The following is a 24,517-nucleotide window of genomic DNA, read 5'->3' as shown; positions in this document are numbered from 1 at the left end:
AAAATGTAACCAAAAAATAATATTTTTCAAAATATCATTGTTGATAAAATATAAGGACTCAGGCAGCTTTTTATAAAGATATGCTATAGAAGGCCACATCTTTATATCTGTGTAATTGACTAAACAGTGCAAGGATATTATTTGTTGACTATTAAACCAATGTGATGATGGAATCCTAATGTGGTAGCTGCAGTGTCACTGACGTAGAGGAGTTTGTTATGAAAATCAAGATCATTACTGGTTTTTGTCTTTAATGTCAACTCTAACTGCCCTGGGGGTGATTATGTTTAATTGAGTCAATTCAATTCAATAAACATTTATTAAGTGCCTGCATGCCAAGCACTATGCTAAGTACGGGGATACAAAAAGAGGCAAAAGGCAGTCCTTGCCCTTAAAGAGCTTGCAATCTAACAGGGAAACAACATGCTAACAAATATATACAAAGCAAGCAATATACAAGATAAATAGGAAATAATTTATGAATGAAAAGTATTCTAATTAACAGGGATTGTAGAAGGCTTCCTGTAGACAATAGGATTATTGTCTTAATTGTAGTTTCCCCAAAGTCTCAGTTCACATACTACCTCCCACTAGTGTTCTTCCCTAATCCCTCCAGTTTTTAGTGCTTCCTACCCCCACTTGACCAACTTAAAGGAAGCCAGGCAGGTCAGTAGTCAGACCAGCAGAGGGAGAGCATTCCAAACATGGGGGCCAGCCAGAGAAAATGCTCAGAGCTAGGGGATGGAATGACTTGTTTGTGGAATAGCAAGGAGTCAATTGTCAGGCTTCCTGTTTTCTGTCCCTTGATTGGGAATAAGGGCAATTCAGTTTGTAATGTTTTGCCATCCTTCTCCATGAGATTTTACAAACAAGTTACTATTCTAAACTGGGATTGTTACCAGGCATCATCTCTCTCCACTTGGTAAGTTGATCAAGTGCTTAATGACTAAAGCGATTTCTGGACCTTTTTAAATCTCCTCTTTTGTTTTAATTTATTTATGTAGCTTAAGCTTCCTTAAGAAATTGTAATAATGGGTGTTAAGTTCTATTCTTTTATCCATTTTAAAGTTTTTGACAGCAATAGCTGTGGGGGGGGAAAGTCAATTTAAATAGTTCAGGTTGGAGTTGCTTCAACTGAACACCATTATCTTCTCATTTTCATTCATTATTGATTTTGATCTGCTCTAAGTTGGACATCTAAGTGTACACAGACAGACATGGCTCCCATATAGGCGACTAGTCATTTCCTGTCTGTTAAGATATAATAAATTCATTTTATGTCATTTGACTTGCAACATTTTCAGTAATTCCTGAATTTCTTCTTAAAGTACAAAGTATTGTCCAATCTTTGACACCTCTTTTTTCTTACTGCTGAGCCATATCTTCCAATGTATATTTTCATCATGCTTTGCTATGTCCACCTTTGAACTGAAGTCAAGTATTAAATTAAAGTATATGTGTATATGAGAGAGACACATAGAGAAATAGAAAGAGAGAGAGAAGGAGGGAGGGAGAAAAGGGGGGAAAGGAGAGAGAGAGAGAGAGAGAGAGAGAGAGAGAGAGAGAGAGAGAGAGAGAGAGAGAGAGAGAGAGAGAGAGAGAGAGAGAGAGAGAGAGAGAGAGAGAGAGAGAGAGAGAGAGAGAGAGAGAGAGAAGGAGAGAAACAGTTTCTAAACCAGGAAGATTGTTTTGCCCCGACACATACTATCTGTACTACCCTGAACAAGTCATTTAATATCTTGGAGATCTAGGCAGCTCTCTAAGACTTTAGATTTTGAAAAAGTTGCTGACCTCAATCCTAGAAGCCATTTCCTTATTCTGTACTACTAAAATCACAGTCCCAGACCCCATCTCATATATCTGTATACACGTATATGACCCTCCCCTATCTAAAGAGCCGTAGCTACTCAAAGTACTCACGTAAAAGCAGGAAGGAAAGATGTCACTTGGTAAATAGATAGGAGTCATCAAAGTATATGTATATATGCATTTATGTATGTATATAGATAAATACATATACACACACATATGTATACACACAAACTATTGTGTACATATACCTTTAATGGACTTATCAAGTTCCTTATATTATTTCTTATTTTTAATCTTTGTTTATACTATGTGTCTATGTTTATATTTGTATACATGAGAGAGAGGAAAAGAGGAGAATAAAAAAGAAAATCAAAGGATCATAGGTTTAGAAGAGATGTCTGAAGTCCCCTGTTCCAAACTGTCATTCTTCAGATTAGGAAACAAAGAAACAGTCCCCTGCTCCAAACCCTGATTCTTCAGATTAGGAAACAAGGAAACAAAGCCAAGAAAGTTTAAGTGACTTGTCTGAGGTCACAGTCAATGGCAGAGCTGCAAGACCAGACCCTGAGACTCCAAAGCATGTTCTTTTTTTCCCCCACCACATTGGTTTCCAGTTATTACTTATGTTTAAAAATATTATTGAGAAATCAGATGAAAAACATAATTTTAACTCAACATATTTCCCAGTGATACAATGGAAAAATATAACAGCTATTAAGCACATGCTATTTTCAGAGCACTCTTCTAAGTTCTGAGGAAAATTCAAAATTTAGATCAACAAGATAAGACAGTCCTTGTCTTCAAGGAATTTACATACATTTAAATGACATTAGACTGTGTTATTGAAAAGCTGATAGATTCTAATAGGTTATACTTGTAGGGAAGGTACAAGAGAATAAATGATGTCAGCTTTGAGATATTTTTAAAGAGGAGCATTTTAGTTCTTCTTGACAGCAAAAACCATGGAAAATCAACATTAACAACTTCATTAATGATCTAGAAGAGGCAAGCAAACAACCCATTAATTAAATTCACAGATGATTCTAAATTGAGAGGTGCTGTAAATGCTAGGACAGAGACATGATGCTACAGAGCTTGGGAACTGGCAGAATAAAATTTAACATGGAAAGAGGCAGCCAACACATCCAAAAATACTTCTTTGTGTTTATCTTACACAATTCTCCAAGCTATTTCAAACATATTACATTATCAATCTCTAAAGTATTTCTGGGATAGAAAGATGCATATCATTATCTATTTTGCTACAGGAGAAACTGAGGCATTGAATAATATGTTGGCCCAACTGTATCTGAGATATGAGAAGGAAAGGACATTTAATCTTGTATTTTGACTTCTGGCTCATTGGATGAAATCATCTTTCTAGGCTCCTTTTTTTTTTCCTTTGCTAAGCAAAGGGGTTAAGTGACTTGCCCAGGGTCACACAGCTAGTAAGTGTTACGTGTCTGAGGCTGGATTTAAACTCAGGTCCTCCTGAATCTAAGGCCGGTGCTCTTTCTACTGAACCACTTAGCTGCCCCTGAAATCTTCTTTATAACTAATAAAGGGGGAAAGATATCAACTAAAGTTGAAGAATAGACTTAGGGAAATTTACGCATCATAGATGAGGCATTTTAATATGAAATATCTGTTCTGTCATACATGCGCAAGGGAAACTAGCCTAAGTAAGCTTATGCTAGGTGGTATATGAGTGTTAGAATGACAGAAGAAAATAATATATATATATATATATATATATATATATATATGTGTGTGTGTGTGTGTGTGTGTGTATGTGTATGTATATATATATTATATATTATGTTATATATACATATTAGCTTATAGTTTTATATATATAATATATATGTGTGTGTATGTGTGTGTGTATATATATATATATATATATATATATATAAAATGTTATATACATATGTATTAGCTTATAATTAGAGAATGCTTTATGGTTACTGTTAAGTCATTTTTTAGTTGTGTTGTACTCTTTGTTTTGCCCCAAAGCTATTTCAGGCTTTCTTGGCAAGAATGCTGAAGTGGTTTGTCATTTCCTTCTCCTGCTCGTTTTACAGATAAGGAAACTGAGCCAAACAGGCTTCAGTGACTTGCCCAGGGTCACACAACTAGTAAGTGTCTGAGGCCAGATTTGAACTCAAGAAAATGAGTCATCCTGACTCCAGGCCCAGCACTCTATCCACTGTACCACTCAGCTGCCCTGCTTTATAGTTAAGGAACACTTTAACTCTGAAAAATAAGCAGTGTCAATATTGTCATCTCCATTTTACAGGTGAGGAAATTGAGGCTTAGCGAAAGTGAGGCTCAGAGAGAATGTTTTGATCATGATCAGAAAGCTAGCAAGAAATTGAATGGGAATGGGAACATCTACATTATCTCTGGGAGAGAGAGATGCATATCATTATCCATTTGGCTGCTTGAGAAACCAAGGCACTAAATAATATATTGAACATATGTAAATCATAAATTTAGAGTCCCCCTCGAAGGGACCTTCAAGACTAGCTTAAACTCCTCATTTTACAGATGAGAAATCTGAGAGCCAGAAATGTTATGTTACTTTGGCCAGGGTCGCAGAGATATTGAGTAGCAATGCTGGAATTCAAACCAGATTGGCTGACTCCAGATATATCATTTTTTCAATTATTCCAATCTTTCTCTCCAAGTTCTATCTTCTAACTCCTACTCTGTAGCTGTTCTGCTACCCTTTCATTCCCACTCATAGGTAGGATAGCTTTGTGCTTGACTGTTTTGACCTGCCACAAAATAAGTCTCTGAGTAGTTACAGGACATAACTGGGGAACACAGTGTTAGTAGCCTTGTGCCATAGAAGTTTGACCTTTGCTCATCCCCTGATTCCCCTAGATGTTTCCCAGCTAGCAGCACTGCATGAAATATGCAGGAAACGATGTCTGTGACGTTTTCCTTTCTGGCCAGGGAAACACCTAGCCAAAGAGAGGCAAAGAGAAGCTTACCCACCTTATTTCACAGCACTTGAGAGAGAGCATCATTGGTCCATGCTTCAAGAAACAAAGGAGAAAACTAAGTTCATTTTGAAAGTGTTTACATTTATTGTTGTTAGTTTACTTTCTCCACTCTTTCCCTTTTTCTTTTGAGACAGGGACTCTGTTGAGATTTTAACTTGGGCGACCATGCAGATCAACTATCTTTGTTTTCACTGCCTTCTTTGGCATGTGCAGGCTGAAATGAGGTTTGCTTTTATGTTTACTCTTTTATGGGAAGAGCTAAATCATTCTAATGTGGCTAGAAGGGATGCCACTCTGTTCTCTGGCTAGCCAACACCTGCTGCTCTCAGCATCTGGAACCAAAACTTTGGCAAGTGATTGATGATTGTTCTCTCCCTTTCCTTGACAGGATAAATACCCTGCTCTGATCTCCTGAGTCTTCCTATCTGAATCCTTATATGCTTCTCTCCCCACCACCCTCCTTAAGATGGCACACAATCTGATATGGGCTATACATATACATTCCTATTAAACATATTTTCAGATTAGTGATGTTGTAAGTAAAAAAATAGAACCAATAGGAGGAAACACCAGAAAGAGGAAACAAAACTCAAGAGAAGAGAGAAAAAATAGCAAACAGTATGCTTTGATCTGCATTCAAACTCCATAGTTCTTTCTTTGGATATGGATAGCATTTTCCATCACGAGGCCTTTGGAGATGTCTTAGATCCTTGTATTTCTGGGAAGGGTTAAGTTGATCAATATTAGTCATTGCACAATGTAGCTGTTATTGTGTATGATGTTCTCCTGGTTCTGCTCACTTCACTCAGCATCAGATTGAGTGGTTTTGAGAAGCATCTTGACTCTGTGGAGAGAAGGGCTGAGTTTGGATTCAGGAAAACCCAGATTTAACCAGTACTTTGATACCAATACAAGTTGAGTAACCCTAGGTAAACTAAAATGAGTGAACTCAAAAACTCATGAAAAGACCTAAGTTCATATCCAGCCTTAGACACTTACTAGATTTGTGACTTTGGGCAATTCATTTAACCTCTGTTTGCATCAGTTTTCTCAAGTGTAAAATGGGAATAATAATGAGACCTACCACCCAGGGTTTTATAAAGATAAAATGAGATAATATTTGCAAAGTGAATAGCACATTGCCTGGCACATAGTCGGAGTTCTACAAGTGCTAACTATTATTGCTATTACTACTAATTAGCATTATTGTAGATGTTTTTCATCTGCCTTTGTGAAGGGAGCTGACATCTGTGAGTACCCCTCAGAAGAAACCACAAGTTAGTTTGTTAGTTTGTTTCATGGACTTTGGCTGTCTGGTGAAGACTATGGAGCTTTTCAAAATGTTTACAAGTGAATAAAACACCTAGATTATAAAGGAAATCAATTATATGGGAACAAAGTTAACAAATATTATAAAATAAATCCCAGGAACTTCTAAAATATATCTATGGACTTCTTGGTGGGTGGTGGACCCCAAGTTATGACCTCCTGCATTAGATGGATCAAAATTAAGTGAACCAATCACATTTATAGAATTATTCAGCAGCTGGGTAGCCACCTCCATTACTCAAAAATGATGGCCTTAATAATTGCTAACTTAGCAAGTATTTCATAAACAAATGTCTTTTATACACAGGATATTTCACATTGTCTCTGTCCTCAAGGAGCTTACAATCTCATAGGAAGAAAATAGCAAGTAGCTATGGTTGATATGAAGGAGAATTGGATAAGTACAAAGGAGAAACCCAAGAAAAATGTTTTGAAGAATTCAGGGGTAAGGAGGATGATTAGCTTTCATGCCTTTCTCTTAGAAAGGAAAAAGAGAAGAAATGTGTCCTAAACCCTGTTTCTCATGTCTTGTGATATAGAAGAAAGTATACAAGGCTCAGGAAACCTGGCTTCTAATCTTGGCTGGGCCACTTAACAAGTTATGAGATATTGGCTAAGTACTTCACCCTTGAGTCTCCTCTTCCAAACCAGCTATATAATAGGAGATAACAATACCTATCTTGCCTACCTTCCTCACAGGCTGTTGACAGTCAGGTGAGATGATTTAAAATGTTTAAAATGCTTTGTAAAATAAAGTAGAAATAAGTATTTATTAAGTACCTTCTATGTGCCAGACACTGTACAAATATATCAGCTGATCCTCATGACAGCTTTGATAGATACGTGGTGTTTTGATTGCCACTTAACAGTTGAGGAAACAGAGGTAAACAGAGGTTAAGTAACTTGTCCAGGATCACACAGCTCATAAGTACCTGAGGCTAGATTTGAGCTCAGGCTTAGAACTCAATCAACTGCGCCACCTAGTTGCTGAATACTTCTATAAATGTAATGGGTTCACTTAATTTTGATCCATCTAATGCAGGAGTTCATAATGTAGTGTCCACCAACTACTAAGAGTCCTTAAATATTTTTCAGAAGGTCCTGGTATTTGTCTTATAATACTTTCATAACTGTTTCCATGTATTTGGTTTCCTTTATAATTCTATGTGTTTTATTCATTTGCAAACATTTTGAGATAGGGTCAAAAGTCTTCACCAGACAGCCAAAGAAGTCCGTGAAACAAATAAAAAAAAAATTAAGAACTCCATTTGAAATCTAAAGGAATTTTTAAAATTATGGATGAATTCTATTTTTTATATCACAATATTTACTAGATGTACCTCTCACCTCAGAATTTTATTCTTCTTTGAAACAAAATAAAACAGCAAAGCAAAAACTCTGTATACAATTTTCTGCTGTGGTAGTCCCAAGCCTCTATGCCAAAAGGAGGGAGATATGTTTCATTATCTATTCTGGAAGACTTTTTAAAGAAGAAATAACAGGGCAGTTCTCAGGACTCCATATGAAAGAAAAGTAATGTCATGGAATAGTTCTTCTTTTTCATTACTTTTTTTTTTTTCTGCTTGGTCCTGTTAAGGTCTGTCATTTACCAGTGATGGAAAGAATAAAACTAGATCAAGTTAGAGCTCAGGTCCTAATATTGTCATTCTCTTCTGACAGGTGTTATGTAGAAGACAAAAGCTCCAAGGTGGCCTGGTTAAACCGATCTGGCATCATTTTTGCTGGACATGACAAGTGGTCCCTGGATCCTCGGGTCGAATTGGAGAAACGGACTGCTCTGGAATACAGTCTCCGAATCCAGAAAGTGGATGTCTATGATGAGGGCTCCTACACGTGCTCAGTGCAGACACAGCACCAGCCCAAGACCTCCCAGGTTTACTTGATCGTCCAAGGTAAGCTGGGAGGGGACTGGGAGGGCAAGGTGAATCAAAAAACCTACTGTGGTTGTAGAACCTTTATCTCACTAGTTTCTCAGACCACTATCTATATATACAATCTTACTTTAACTGCTAGGTTGTTTTTTTGTTTTGTTTTGTTTCTTTTTAATTACAATAGCAGAAGGGTATTTTAAAAAGTGAATTGGATAGAGTCCCCAGAGCAGATTCTTGTCTGTATGACCCATACTGGTATCTATAGACAGCTAAGTGAGGCAGTACCTATATGCTTGTACTTGGAGTCAAGAAGATCTGAGTTCATATCTTGCCTTAGTTGGATGAATTACTAAACCTCTCTGTGCCTCATCAGTAAAATTGGGATAATAATAGCACCTATTTTGCAAGGTTGTCATGAGGAGGGGGGGGAATAGAAAGAGAGAGAGAGACAGAGAGAGACAGAGACAGAGACAGAGAGACAGAGAATTCTTAACATGTAGCTATAATACTACTAGTAGCTAACATTTATATAATGCTTAAGGTTTTCAAAGCACTTTAGACAGATAATTTTACTTTTCAGTGCAACTTTATTTCCTTATCCAAAAGGTATAAAGAGTATACTTAAATAAGAGATGATCATATGTCTGTCTATCTATCTTTCTAAGATAGGAATAACTGAGAACATCTGCTAGATTTTTGCTTTATGTCACAAAATTGCTTTTATGTTAAGTCATTAGGGGAAAGTTTTGTGAACCCAAGCAATATGACATGCACTGAGATCCATACACTCTTGGGTGCTGCATTATCTCTCAGTTTGGTTATCTTTGGTCCTGAGCCTGGGAAGAACAAAAACAGAACCCAAAACAAGAAAAAGCAGTGTCTGTGGAATGCTTTTGCTAAAATGGAAGCATTTCAAGAACAAAGCCTCAGTGGCCTTGGTATTGAAAGGATACTTCTCAGGCTCTGTTGAGGTTAACTTCTGGTGTTGACTGGGTCCCAGCCAGCCTGAATGTTGGTCATCGATCTCAATGACACAGATCTATAAAGGTACTGGGAGCAGGCTACTTATGAAGTATGGTATCCAGGGGACAACTGATTTAGTGTTGTAGAAGATGGAGACCCTTAATGCAGTTCAATTACTCCCCCCCACAACAATCACGCCATGGGGTCCCTTTTCCCTGCAACTGAAGGCTGAGAAACACATATGACCAGCTGCAGAATTTTACTGCAAGTGAAATCAAGCCACAGACACTTTCAATCCATCTATCAGCAAAGATCTAAGCATCAACAAATATTAAAACTGAGTGCATGTATTCTTGATTTACAATTTTATGTAAATTTTATGCAAATTAGCCATGGCCCTGGGGCTTCTGTCAAGATTCCAAGGCAGTCAATGGTGTGGCAAAGTTTGAACGCAGCTTCTGTTAATGTGTTATGGAATTGATTATTGCAGGGTTTAAATTATTGCTCTCCCAACTCCTCTGATTAATAGATTGAAACTGGAGTAAAATACATTAGAGACTGTTGGGTGCAGGGGTGGTTTAGTCATGTGACCTCTAGGTCCATTTGCAGTGGCTGATGGCTTCATTTTATCACCTATAGGTGGAAGGTGTATTGGCTGACTTACAAAATCTCTGTTGTAAACAGAAGGCACAGTGGAGAGGAGTCCCAACTCTCCCACTTTTCCCATTATGACCTCGGGCACAAGTCATTTAATTTTCTTCAGCCTTTTTCTTCATCGGTAGAATGGGAATGACAATAAAGGAACTATCTACCTCCAAGAGAATGAAATGATGTAGGTAACCTAATCTGTGACTCTAAAGCATGATGGAGATGGGAGCTATTATTATTATGGCTTGGTTGCCTGGAACATAGTTATCGAAACCTTTTGAAAAATGTTTTCCCCTTGTTTGTGTCTTTGGCTTAAAGAGAAGCCAAGTCAAGTCAACAAGTATTTATTAAGTACGTAATATTTGCCAAGCCCTATGCTAAGCACTGGAGATCCAAAGAAAGGCAAGAAGCAGCCTCTGTTTTCAAAGAGCTTACAGTCTAGAGGAGGGAACAAAATGTAAACACAAATAAGATATGGAGAGGATAAACTGGAGATAATCAACTGAGGGAAGGCAGTAGCATTAAGAGGGATCCAGAAAGTCTTTTTTTTTTTGTAGAAGATAGGATTTTTGTTGGGATTTGAAGGATTCCAGGGAAGCCAGGAAAAAGGAATGAAGAAGGAGAATCTCGCGTTTATTTATTTTTAATGTGCTATATTATTCAGTAGAATATAAATTCCTTGATGGCAAAAGCTATCTCCCTATCACCTAGTACAGTATCTTGCTCATCCTAGATGTTCAATGAATTTTTTGAAGGAATGAAAGAAACATGGTCTTTGTATATAGAATCCATTTCTTCCCTTAAATATATGAAGGTAGGACAAGTGACTGAATACTAATTTAGAGTCTGGATCCTTTATGAGGCTTTTCACCCCATACTCAACAAAAGTAAAGTCAAATTAAGAGGGATTTGTTAAGCACCAACTGTATGTTGGGCACTGTGCTGAGCACTAGATAAGATGCCCTGAATACCTATCATGATGCAGTCCTCTTTATTTCACTGCAAAGGTCTAGCTAGAGGTTGACCAATACAAACCAATTCAGCAAGCCCTTACTATGTGTATTACACAGGGCAAGAGTCTGAGGATACAGACAAAACTGATTCTGCTGAGGCATCAGCTCTCTTATTTGCTTGCCAAACAATTTTAGGGCTCTTGTAGACCTTGATGTTATTGGAAGCCTCCCAGGGAAACCAACACAGAATATTATGTATGGATTATTTTCTTCAACTGGATGGACTTGGATATTCTTAAATGTTTGTGTTATGTTCCTTTCAGAGTCTGCCAAAATTAGAGAATCTTTAAGTTGGAAAGAATCTTAGTTAGCAGTAATTTGATCCACTCTCTACCTGAACAGGAATTCTTTCTACAGTATTTTCAACAGATGGTCGTGTGGCCTCCTGTGTGGCTCACTCCATTTTGACCAGCTTTCACTCTAAGGAATTTAGCTCTTTTATTGAATCCTCTGTTTCCCTATAATTTCTGGACATTTCTCCTAGACATTAGTTAGGTCATCCTTTAGAATGTAAGTTCCTTGAGGATAGAGGCTGTTTTTGATTTTTCTTTGTAGCTTAGCACATTGCCTACTACATAATAATTGCTTAATAAATACTTTTTGTTTGATTGATTGACTTAGTGTGGGAAGGGGAGCTTAGAAACCAAATAGTCAACCTCTCATTTTATAGTAGAGGAAAATGAAGCCCACAAAGGCTATTGTGTAAGGCTACATAGCCAGCAAATGGCCAAGAGTCACCTCTTAGGCCCTGATGTAATTTGAAGAAACAGCTTTTCCTCTGAAATTAATGGTCATTAGGTTTATGTGGTGACTTTGAGTTCTTACTGTTGAACTTCCAGATCTCTTTACCCTCTCATTTATTGTTTAATAGAGATGGGGGGGAGGTGATTTCAGGCACCAAAATCATCCTTAAGGTTATGTGAAAAGAGGAAGAAATTTCCTTTACCTTATTTCATTTTACCTTGTATTTATCTTATATATTTATTCAGGTAAAATCAGATTCAAATGAGCATCAAAAACAGGGAAGGGGATGTGGAAAATCATGAAACTTTTATCCTGAAGGCAAATGTGTGGCAGAAGTAGTAGTGCCTCTTTGGCTTAGCAATGAGGATGGAGATAGCCTCATGGATGATTTTATAGAGAAGAATCTTAAGACCTTCTTAGCGTCATCTGGGGAAGGTCCTCCTTTTGTCCTCCCCTGAAATATCACTTAGAAGCCAGGGTTGTAGCTAGGCTTCATTAACCATCTTATATGAGGGATTCTGCCTTAATAGTCTGGCCAGCAATTCTCTGCATCCTACTCTTTTGACGGTACCTTTAGAGTCAAGTCAAGCCAGATTGACAAGTATTCATTAAGTGCTTAGAGCCCGTACAAGGCATATATAGATCTGCTTAATTTCTAGTGTAACTCCTCAGGTTACTCTACCTCTCAACTGTGAATCTAAGAGCTGTAGGTGACTGTTCGAAGTGTATTCCTGACTCCAGTCCCATTTCTGAATTTTTAAGAGTCCAACCCCATGGTATCACCTCTCAGGTGATCCTTGATCCTTCTCTCTACCCAAAAAATTTTCAATAGACCATTCTCTTCATTCCTTTCTTACCATTATAAAAAGAGGATATAAGAGAAGGTGGAGGTATCATGGTATAATGAATGGATAGAAGGCAAGCTTCAGAACGAGGGAACCTGGGTCTAAGTCCGCACTCTAACACATACTGAGTGTGGGCCTGCATAAGTCTCTTAAACTCTCAATGTCCTAGAAAATTCTTGGGGTATAAGAGGGCAGCAAGATGGTACAATTTGTAGAGTGCTAGCCTGGAGACAGGAGAACCGGGGTTCAAATCTGACCCCAAACACTTAATAGCTGTGTCATCCTGGGCAAGTCACTTAACCCTGTTTGCCTCAGTTTCCTCATCTGTAAAACAAGCTGGAGAAGGAAATAGAAATCTGCCCTAGTATCATTGCCAAAAAACACCCAAAATGGGTCATGAAGAGTCAGACACAACTAATTGACTAAACAAAGACAACTTCCCTACTTTGGTATAGGAAATTTTCTTACCATGGAGTTTTTTATATCAACAAACTCTTACATTTGGTTCCTATCTTTATCCTGTAATATGGATATTTACAAATAGGATTTTCAAGCATAAATAAAGAGAAAACTTTCTTCATAGAGTGAACATCATTTGTAATCCAACACTCTATCAAAGCACTTTTATTGGAATATAGATGGGATTTTGCTGGTCATCTGATCCAATTCCCTTATTTTGCAAATGAGAGATTTAATATACTGAGAGATGCCACAAAATGTTTGACATCGTCTAAATAGTCAGTGGCAGAGCAGGAATTGGATAGTTGATTTCCTGGCTCCAAATCTGGTGCTTTTTGTAGGAGACAACACTGTCTAGGACCTAATTGTCTCCTAGGCTAGGCAACTGCTACCTCCCTTGTTGGTTTCACTTGGTTCCCAATATCCTGAATCTGTTCAGTAGTCTAGTCTAGCTGATGTTCCTTTAGCTATTGTCCTTTGGACATTGAGAATCATAGATTTTTAGAACTAGGAGAAAAAAGCAGGATTATAGAATCACATTTTTACTGCAGGCAGCTTCATTCTACTTATAAGAGACCTGAGGCCCAGAGATGTTAAATGATTGGCCCATGATCACACACCTAAGTGGAGGAGGCAATTTTTGAACTTATGTCTTCTTACTCCTAATTTAGCTCTCTTTCCATTGTTCTACAAAATCATTTTCTCAAACTCCTTTAATGTGATATATGAAGAGGCAGAGAGAGGCCCATAGACATTAAGTAACTTCTAGGTGACAGATGCAATTAGTGCCAGAGTGGAGTGAGGTCCTGAGCACATCTCTGTAGATTCTGAGTTCAGTGCTTTCTAGAAAGTACCATGTTTTGGTGGTGTTGTGAATAAAACACTGGGCCTGGAGTCAGAAGGGCCTGAGTTCAAATGCACATTCACACGTGTACTATGATCCCTGGACAGATCATTTAACCCCTTTTTGCCGAAGCTGACTCACCTGTAAAATAGAGATAATAAAAATACCTACCTGGAAGGGTTGTTGTGAGAATCAAAGGAAATAATATCTGTGAAAGGGGCTTAGCACAGTGTTTGGTACATAGTAGGCTCTATAGAAATGTTTATTCCCTTCCCTGTGTGTCAGGATCCTTGCTGAGGCCTACAGGGCTTTCAGAGACCTTTTAGAGAATCTTCACAGAAGATTGTTCAGAAACCCATGAGGTTGCCTTAGGTTAAGTCTGCATAGCATCACATAGTATCACACTATTGGGTCCCCCCCAGACCTATGTTTCCCAAATGAATTTTGCCTGAGAACACTCTGAGGATTGAAAGAGATTTACAGAAGCCATAAAGGCTGATCCAGGAGGCAAGAGAGTAAGGAATATGCCAACAATGACAGAGATCAGAGACCTTTTGGAACAATCCAAATTAAATTAATCCAATTTACACACTGAAAAAAATCACTTGATAAGCATTTTTGATACACAATTTCACATATGCTATTTTAGAAGATGGTGGTTCAAGAGCAAGCCTTGGAGCCTCGAACACCTGGATTCAGGTCTTGCCACTGATCCATACTGGATGTGACCCTGTGCAAGTCAATTAATCTTTCAGTAATCTAGGCAGCTCTCTAAGACTATATGATCCAGAGCAGGTATCAGTCTATACTGAGAGAGTTTCCTTACTGGAAATTCCTTATTGCAGTTAAATTGCAGATCACAGGCCTACTTCCAAAGAAATGGGAAAAGTATCATTGACATTGGAAGTTTCTCATGCTTCTCTTTTTCACATTGGAACAGTTTGGGTAAAATCCCTGGAGTCTTTCTCAATTAGCCAGTAATTGAGACAGTACAAAGATCCACTAACAAACCCTCTTTTTGGCTCAATATTTTTTGTACCTTCTCAAGTTAACCTCACAAGGTATTGCTGTATTAAGCTGACTCTTCTTCCCAGAAGAAGAGCAAAAGATTTTTTTCAAAGCAATAGAGTCAAAGAGACCCCAGAGTATCATTTTATAGATGAGGAAACTGAGGGACAGAAAAGTTAACTGACTTGCCTAAGCCATACAGAGAGTAAGCTGGTATTTGAAACCAAGTGTTTTTCATGTATCCCAACTCAATTATCCAGAAGAGTCAGAAATAACAAGAATTTAATCTTCACATATTTTCCATAAGATACAGAAAGAATGCATGCATTCCTAGAAATGGTGCTATATTTTCCAGTGGCAAATATGTGAATAAATTCTAACCAACAAATTTGGGCTACAGTAGAAACTACAATGGACCACAGAAAGGCCATGACAAAAAGGAGCATATTACAGTGCAAAAGACTTCTGGGTTGGAAGAGCAAAAGACTTGTCTCTGCCACTTACTGAATGATCTTGGGAAGTTCACTTAACATCCTTGGGCCTTAGTTTCCTCCTGTGTATAAAATGAGGGAGTTGGACTAAGTGACTATCTAGAGTCCAGAAGATATGAGTTCAAATCCAGTCCCAGATTTTTTTTTTAGCTGTGTGAATCTAACCAAGCTATTCAAGTTCTGTTTGCCACAGTTTCCTCATTTGTAAAATCAGGGTTAATAATAGAGTCTACCTCCCATGGTTGTTGTGAAGATAAAATGAGATAATATTTGCAATGTACTTTGCAAATATTAAAATATCATGTAAATGCTAGGTATGATGATGATGATGATGTAAGAAGAGCAATGTGATAGAGAGGTTAGAGAAGTGTAATAGTGGTAGTCAAAAGAGCTGAGTTCTAGTGCTATCTTTGCTACTAATCTATTTATATAACTTTGATCAAGTCATATACATTGTCTGGGCCTCAGTCTCTTCATCTGCAAAATGGACTAGATTTCTAAGGCTTTTTTTCAGATGTGAATTCTATAATTCTGAAAGATACTTCCAGGCATCTACCTTATTATTAACCTGAGTGAATTGATATTGTCTAGATCCCACATATGACTCACTCATCTCCAGTTTCCCCTGTCCATGGAGCTACTTTCTGGTACTAGCAAAAGAACTTTATGAAAGATTGAACCCTGGTGGAGATGGGAAGAATTGTGTTGGGGGTGGGGACAAACAAGGAGGGGAAGTACACATACCATTTCTTACCAGCCCATCTGCCTTGTAATTAACCATGTCAGCACTGATAAGCACCTCCATACTGTTATAAGGATTTTGGTCACCTTATTTTTAAAACATCTACAATAGTATACTACGCAGAAGACTCCCTGGAGTTAGATCTGAGTAGATCATGCCTTTAAAAATGTTAGCAGAAGAATTTCTTGGTGATATTATAACAAGAGTATATCTTTGAAACATATTTCATCATGTATATTAATGTCTGATAATATTTAGGGTCCCCTCTTTGGGAAAAAATAACTTTTTTCATTCCCAGTAATTTCTCAACATTTTTTTTTATTAATTCAGTGAATGTCCAGTTAAATTTAAATATCTAAAGAGGAACAATAGCCTTTTTAATAGAGTACATGGAATATTTTTAGTATCTAAAATAAAATATACACAAAAAATCCCATCAACCGACTTGCCCACAAAAAGTGACATATGTATGTTTCTGTAGAAAAGTCACATGCATATACATCACACACACACACACACACATATATATATATATATATATATATATATATATATATATATATATATATATAAATAAAACGGTATGTTTGTTACGGCAGCAAGTTAGGGATTGCATAATCTTCACCATGACTCTGAAGACAGTGTACTTATTTCACCAAGTCAATAATCTGTGATTTTACTGGTATGGGTATTCCTTTTACCAGTCCAATCATAGCTTTTCTACACCTTAGTTTTGGTTTTCATGACTTACTGTGGCCAGAAAATTCCTTACTCTGGGGCAAATCTGTTGATGAGCCACTCCAAACTTAGCCAGGTTAGACCTTAGACACATATACATACAATCGCATACACATAAATGTGTGTATATACAGATATGTGTACACACACATGTGGATATATCTATGCATATATAGATAGATAAGTAGAGTGTAGTGACTGACTAGGGCAGTTAGGTGGCACAATAGATAGAGCATTGCCGTTGGAATCGGGAAGACCTCTTTCTGAGTTCAAATCTGGCCTCAGACATTTATTAGCTTTGTGATACTGGGCAAGTCACTTAACTCTGTCTGCCTCATTTCCTCTCCTCATATGTAAAATGAGCTGGAGAATGAAATGGTGAACCCTTCAAGTATCTTTGCCAAGAGCACCCCAAAAGGGAGTCACAAAGAGTCAGATATGACTGAAATAACTAAACAATAACAAGGTGACTGACTAATTAGTGACCAGTGGGCTTTGATTTTACAATTAGTTAGACCTAAACCTGGCTGGCCTCACCTTGGCACTCTGAATACATACATACACACACACACACATACATACATACATACATACATACATACATACATACACACATACATACATAGTGTGTGTTTGTATACATATATGCACATATACATATATACATATACACACATACATATGTATGCATACATATATGTACGTGTTTGTCTATTATGTGTATGCATGCACATATAAATGTGTGTACATACACACAGGTATATGTAAACATGCATCTATATGAGACAAAGGCAGAGAAAAACTTGTCAAAAACCATCTATTAATTTACTTGTTCACAAAAGAAACTGACAAGATAATATTTTACAATGTATTCATGTAGGATGATAATGGTAATTTAAACTATTGATATAAGAAGAATACTTTTGAACCCCACTTACCATGCTATGTTGCCATTTATCACATTTGTTTACTTTATACACCTGGCTTGGGTTGTTTGTATGTGAAACCAGAGAGGTCAATTTTTACTTTGTGTTTGGCCAGATTTTTATGCAACCAAAATTCAAAATTCAGTTAGCATTTCTTCAAAGTTTTATAATTTGTTCTCTCTGTCTATATCTCTGTCTGTCTTTCTCTCTCTCATTCTCTCCTCTCTCTGTATCTGTCTCTGTCTGTCTCTCTGTCTGTCTCTCTCTGTCTCTCTATCCCTCCCTTTCTCTTTGCCCTGACCTTAACATATTGTGCTCATAGTGAGAGAGGTTATTTAATTTGTGCATTTGCTGCTCTATGCTTTAGATATAACCATAGCTTTAAAATCAATAGAACCCTGTCTTAAAGGGCAATACTGCTCCCTTAGCTCATTCAGCGTACCAAAGAAGTGGTGATCTGTGACATATCTGGACCTTTGTTGTTTAATCATCTTCATTAAGTCAACATAATAAAAACAAAGGAGAAAAGATCCTCTTCCAGGGGCAAATTTCCTAATTTCTCTTTTTAAAATCCACATTCTTACATTAAATCCACCCATGAAAAAAAAAAGATTGTGTTTTTTTAAGATACCGAATCTGAGCTATCGAGATAATTTTTGTCTAATTTAAAATACAGATTGAAAGCCAAATTTCCTGTCTCCTGTTAATCTTAAAACATTCACATAAATTTTACATTTTAATAAATTTAAATATCTGTTCCATTAACTACTCTAGGGCAAAATGTTATAAACCATAAATTTCCTTAATGAAGAAAAAGCCAAAATTCAACATCATGTTCTAATTTCTGAATTTGTAAGAAATCTTTTTTTAAAGTATCCTGTTAGAATTATTTAATATTATAGGTCCCATTCTAACACACAGAACTCCAAGGAGTGGTCTATCTTATTTTATTATGCTATGATTAGATCATAAAATCATAGATTTATGGTTAGAAGGAGAACTTAGAAGTTACCCAGCCCAAATCCCTGTATTTTTAATAGAGGAAATAGAGGCCCAGAAATGTCGAAAAATGTATCCTTTGTCACCTAAATGGCAGAGATATTGTTTAAAACCAGATTTTCTGATTCCAGAATCATCTGGGTTTTTTTTTTCATGGCATCAGTTACATTGCATTAAAAATTGCTCAAAAGGTGGGGGGGGCAGACATTAGCTTCTGCTCAGATATTCTATTATTGTTGTTACACAGAAAGATAAAATGTTATAATGGAATTTAGTGTGCAGATCTTTCTGTCATAAGGACATTCATAACCAAGTCAGATTACAAAATTAGGTGAATGATATTGTGTTTAGAACTAGTCCTTACAAAATTATAATCACCTCTATTGACTGTTGGATACTTTAAAAATGAATAAATTCAATCTCCATTTAGACTTTAGCCTCCAGGGCAAGGGTTTTTAACTTGGTGTCCAGAGGGAATACATAACTTGGATAGTAAAAAAAAAATTTATATTCACTAACCTTTGCTTTCCTTTTATTGTATGTATTTAAAAACATTATTCTAAGAAGGGGTCCATAGATTTCACCAGACTGACAGTGGAGTCCATGTCACATGTGTCATTTATCAAATGACTTTATTATGTGTATTACCTGTGTATATACACATATACATAAATACATATGTTCATATCATGTACCTATAAGCATATATTATTTGTACATATAAACATGCACACATACACCCATACTTACACACAAGTATGCTCTGGAAAGGAATTTTTCCCCCCAGATAAAACTCTCTAACCGTTGATAAATCAGGCTAATGAGTTTGAATTATATTCCCTATAATATTCTAGCAGGGGTGGGGAACCTGTGGCCCTCTAGGACCTCCAGTGAGGCCCTTTGGCTGAATCCAGACTTCACAGAACAAAGAGTATATACTTAAAGAGATGATCAATGATTATTTAGAAAGGAAAGCAGCAATCATCAAGTTCTAGTATGGCATTATTAAGAGCAGGTAATGTCAGAGTAACTCGCTTTCCTTTTTTTGACAGTTACTAGAATGCCAGATGAGAGGAATGCCATAGACACCATATATCTGGATTTCAGGAAATCATTTATTAAAATTTCTCATCTTGTCCTTGTGAACAAGATGGAAAAGATACGGACTACGTGAAAGTTTACTTGCATGGAGTAAGATTGGTTGAATGATCAAACCCAGTGGAAACTCTCAAGTAGGATGCTATAAGAATCTGTGCTTGGTCATGTCCCATTCAACATTTTATTCTATTCAGCATTATTCAATATTTTGCTTTGACCTACCTATCAAATGTGCATATGACATGAGCACCCCAAATGACAGTCAGGATCTAAAAAGAACTGCACAAATTAGAATGATGAGCTAAGTATTATCAAATAAAAATTAATGGGTATAAATGTAAGTATCCTTTTATTTCCTTTTGTTTGGGCTTATGACTTCTTAAACAAAAGGCACTCCCTCCACCAATACGATGAGTACTTCTTCTATAACTTTTACTCTTAAGAGAATTTTTCTAAATTACTGGAAGGTCAAATTACTTGTCCATGAACCCAGGTCTTTCTGAATTTCAGGACAGTCCTCTATACTACTGGGGTCCAAAAAAGTCCTCTTTATAATTATACTATCATGGAGAGAGGCATGGCTAGACAGTAGTAATTCATCTGAAAAAACCTAAGGGTTTTAGTGAACCTCAAGATTAATATAAGTCAACAAGGTAACATGGCAGTCAAAATAGCTGATGTCACCTTAAGCCATATTAAGAAAGGCACAAAGTCTAAAATAAGGGATGTACTAATACCTCTGTACTCTGTTCTGGAATACTGTGTTTGTTTTTGTTTCTAAGTACCATGCTTAAGGATAGACATTGATAAACCCAAGGTGCACCCAAAGGACAGTGACCAGGGGGTGAAAAAACTGGGAACCATGTAGTAAGAGGGTGGGTGAAGGGTATAGTGGATCAAGTGCAGGACATGGAGCTCAGTGCAGTGCCTGGCACACAGTAGGTAGTTAGTTACTAAATATTTATTGGCTGACTGACTAAAATCCTATCACTGATAGTGGCCATATACCCTTGGGTAAGTCATTTAATGGCTTGAGGCCTCAGTTTCCACATTTATGAAATGAGACAGGGCATCCCTAACAGCTCTAAATTTGTGATCCTTTGGTCTGTGATCCTATGTTCCTGTGAACTGTGAATATTTATTCTGAAGATGAGATGATAGCAAGAATTTGATAGTTGTCCTTAGGTATTCAAAAATCTGTCATGTAGAAAAGAGTTTAGATTTGTTCTGCCTGGCCTAACAGAGCTAAATTAGGAGCAGTGGTTAGGTTTGATTTCTGCTCAGTTTCAGGAGAAGAAAAAGAAAAAAAAAACCTTTCAAGAAGTTAAAGCTGCCCACATGTGGAATGGGCTTTTCCGTATCAGAACTTCCTCCTTGTTGGAGTTTTTCTAGCAAAGGATTGATAGCCACTTATCAGAGGTGTTGTAGTTGACATTCCTTTTAGGGTATGAATTAGATTTGCTGATCTTTGAGCTCCCTTCTACCTCTAAGACTGTGGGATACAGTGATTTTTGTCTGGTTTTTGTATCAAGGAAGTGCACCGGGGTGTAGGACGATATTTTGAACAAAAGTTTCAAAACACTTGCCTTACACAGATTCAATTAAGAATTCAAAGTACAAGAAGGAATTTGGAGTTATGATTTTGCTTTCACCTTTCAATCCTCTAGGGAGGAACCAGTCACTGCCAATTTACATTCTTAGGCATTTTACATGAATCTACATCTGTGACTCAATACTAATTATTAGTGAGTCAGAATCCACCATGAATCACAAACTTTCATTAGTTACTCATTGTACTTATGACCCTTGAGAAGTATTGAATATTTAGGGGAACTTTAGTATGTGACAACACTTTTACTGTTCCCTGCTTTTCCTTGGGCAACTGGCAGGGATGGTTTAAATTACCTGGGGCTTCTTCTTCTTCTTCTTTTAATTGTTTCACTCTTAGAATCTACTGCTGGGCAGTTTATTGAACATATATAAGGAGATTTTGATCTCGAGTATTTAAATAGTAAGAAGACATGTCAAATAATAACTCCTCAGTATCTTTGACATATATTTCTTATACTAACACTAGTTTTACCTCCCACTTTAAAAAATATATTTATTTATTTTTAGTTTTCAACATTCACTTTTATACGATTTTGAGTTTTAAATTTTCTCACCTTGTTTCCCCTCCCCCTTCCCCAATACAGCATGCAATCTGATATAGGCCATACAGGTACAATCATGTTAAATATATTTCTACATTAGTCATATTGTACAGAAGATTAGAACCAAAGGGGAAAACCATGAGACAGAAAATAAAAACAGCAGCAACAACAAAAGGGAAAATAGTATGCTTTGCTCTGCATTCAGACTCCATAGTTCTTTTTCTGGATGTGGACAGCATTTTCCATCATAAGTCTTTCAGAATTCTCTTAGATCGTTGAATTACTGAGAAGAGCTAAGTCTATCAAAGTTGATCATCGCATAATGTTGCTGTTACTGTGTACAATGTTTTCCTGGTTCTGCTCAATTCTCTCAGCATCAGTTCATGCAAGTCTTTCGAGGTTTTTCTGAAATCATTTGCCCATCATTTTTTATGGAACAATAGTATTCCATTACATTCATATACCACAGCTTGTTCAGCCATTCCCCAACTGATGGACATTCCCTCAATGTCTAATTCTTGGCCACCACAAAAAGAGAGCTGCTATAAATATTTTTGTACATGTGGGTCCTTTTCCCATTTTTATGCTCTCTTTGGGATACAGATCTAGAAGTGGTATTACTGAATCCAAGGGTATGCACAGTTTTATAGCCCTTTAGGCATAGTTCCAAATTGCTCTCCAGAGTGGTTGGATCAATTCACAGCTCCACCAACAATGTGTTAGTGTTCCAGTTTTCCCACATCTTCTCCAACATTTATCATTTTCTTGTTTTGTCACGTTAGCCTATCTGATAGTTGTGAGGAAGATACCTCAGAGGTATTTTAATTTGCATTTCTCTAATCAAATCACTATTCAATAGTGATTTAGAGCATTTTTTCATGTAACTCCAGATAGCTTTAATTTCTTCATCTGAAAACTCCATGTTCCTATCCTTTGCCCATTTATCAACTGGGGAATAACTTGTATTTTTATAAATTTGATTCGGTTCTCTATATATTTTGGAAATGAGGGCTTTATCAGAGACACTGGCTGTAAAAATTATTTCCCAACATCTGCTTCCCTTCTAAACTTGGTTGTTTGCAAAACCTTTTTAATTTAATGGAATCGAAATTATACATTTTTCATTTCACAATGTTCTTTATCTCTCATTTGGTCATAAATTCTTCTGTTCTACATAGATCTAACAGGTAAACTATTCCTTGCTCTCCTAATTTGTCTGTAGTATCACCTTTTATATCTAAATCATTACCACCCACTATTGCAGAAATTCTCAAAGAGATATTCCTGACTTTTTCTATCTTCAATCTGGCTTGCATAATATTTCCAGGCCCATCTTCCTCATGCGTAAATAAGGCCATGCCATTCTTGTGCTCAAACATGTCTAGTAGCTTCATATCATCTACTGAAAAAGGTTAGACTCTTAAGCTGGACATTCAAGGTCCTCTATAATATAATGCCATCTAAATCACCAGCTTCTTCTCATACTACTCCCCTCAACTTCCCTTTATTCCCTGGCAAACTAAATTATTTGGTATTTCCTGTATATACCCTGAACCTTCCCATCTCTATGGCTTTGCTCTTTCTAATCCTTCTGCCTAGAATTACAACTTCTTCCCATCTCACCTGCTGGATACCTACCTGTTCATTATTTAGAGCCCAACTTGAATTTCAGTGCTTCTTGGAAGAATCTCTTTTATATCGCTGGGTATGTAATGACCTTTCCCTCCCTAGAATCTTACAACACACTTTTGATTTGGCACCTTTCATATATTATTTTCTATTATTGTTATTTGCATGTGTTTCTTAATACTGCTAAACTGTTTACTTCATGAGAGGATATCTTTTCTAAACCTTGCATCTCTCTCAAAACTTAGTATCTTGCTTATTCTGCAAACAATAGGTGCTTAATATCAGCTTGTGAGCTTCTTGGGCCAAAACTTTCTCATTCCTTTTTTTCCATTCCTAGTGCTTAACAAATTGCCTGGCACATAGTAAGCACTTAATAAATGTTTATTTGCTATAGATTTTTGTTGAATTGAATATTGTATTAAATTGAAAGTCATAAGACTTTTCTCACTTTATAAATTCAAATATCTATTTAATACTCAAATGAAAACAAAGGCAAGAGCCTCAGTAATACAGGTTGTGATGTTAAAATCACTTTAAATGACCTTAATGCCAGGATGATCTAAGTGACAAGTACATTGAGTTTGCTGAACACAATGAGGTTTAGGGCAGATGTTAAAATATTGACAGAATGACTGCTCAGTGTGGCAGTCTCAGCTCAGGAGATGCCCTAGACTAGGATAGCAGCTCCTGGTGCTGCTCTGAATCAAAATGAGACTAAACTTTATAGTGTGGTGTGGAGATGCTAGTGAAGAGCCCCATGGTATTCTAGGAAGCAGATTATACAAGATTTACTCATATAATCAATCACTGTATTTACCCCTCTTCTTCTCCCTCTCTTTCTGTGCCTATTTCTCATTTTCTTCCTTCATTTTTCCCCTTACAATTCCAGTAAGAACTGTTGCTTTGATAAGTTGTTTCAATTATACCCCAAAGCAATACCAAGCAGGAAAAGGGAATATCCTCTATAGGAAGTGTCTTTTATCCTTCTCTTCTTAAGAACTGATTAATGCAAAGCACGTCTATATTTGTGAGGAAAACTTACTACTACAGGTATTTTTAAAAGCCTGATGGTTTTGCTGTCAGAAGCAGCATGGGACAAAGGAAAGTAGCTCTAGATTTGGAGTCAGAAGATTTAGGTTTAGGGGTGTGCTGGAACCAGCTGATACTGACTGT

General features: G+C 36.8%; 1 protein-coding gene across 2 annotated transcripts in view; it reads left to right on the top strand.

Annotated features, from left to right (window-relative positions):
• Positions 1 to 24,517, top strand: part of LSAMP (limbic system associated membrane protein) — an 817,304-nt gene that overhangs the window by 457,687 nt on the left and 335,100 nt on the right. For both annotated transcript variants that reach the window (XM_021007122.2, XM_021007124.2), the window contains exon 2: positions 7,833 to 8,065. In XM_021007122.2, coding sequence (XP_020862781.1) covers positions 7,833 to 8,065 — 233 coding nt within the window. The remainder of the gene's footprint in view (positions 1 to 7,832; positions 8,066 to 24,517) is intronic.

This window comes from Phascolarctos cinereus, unplaced genomic scaffold (assembly GCF_003287225.1).
Source record: "Phascolarctos cinereus isolate Bilbo 61053 unplaced genomic scaffold, phaCin_HiC Scaffold_726;HRSCAF=1367, whole genome shotgun sequence".
Taxonomy (NCBI): Eukaryota; Metazoa; Chordata; class Mammalia; order Diprotodontia; family Phascolarctidae; genus Phascolarctos; species Phascolarctos cinereus.
Note: the sequence above shows the minus strand (reverse complement) of the source record. Positions and strands in the feature narration are given on the sequence as shown.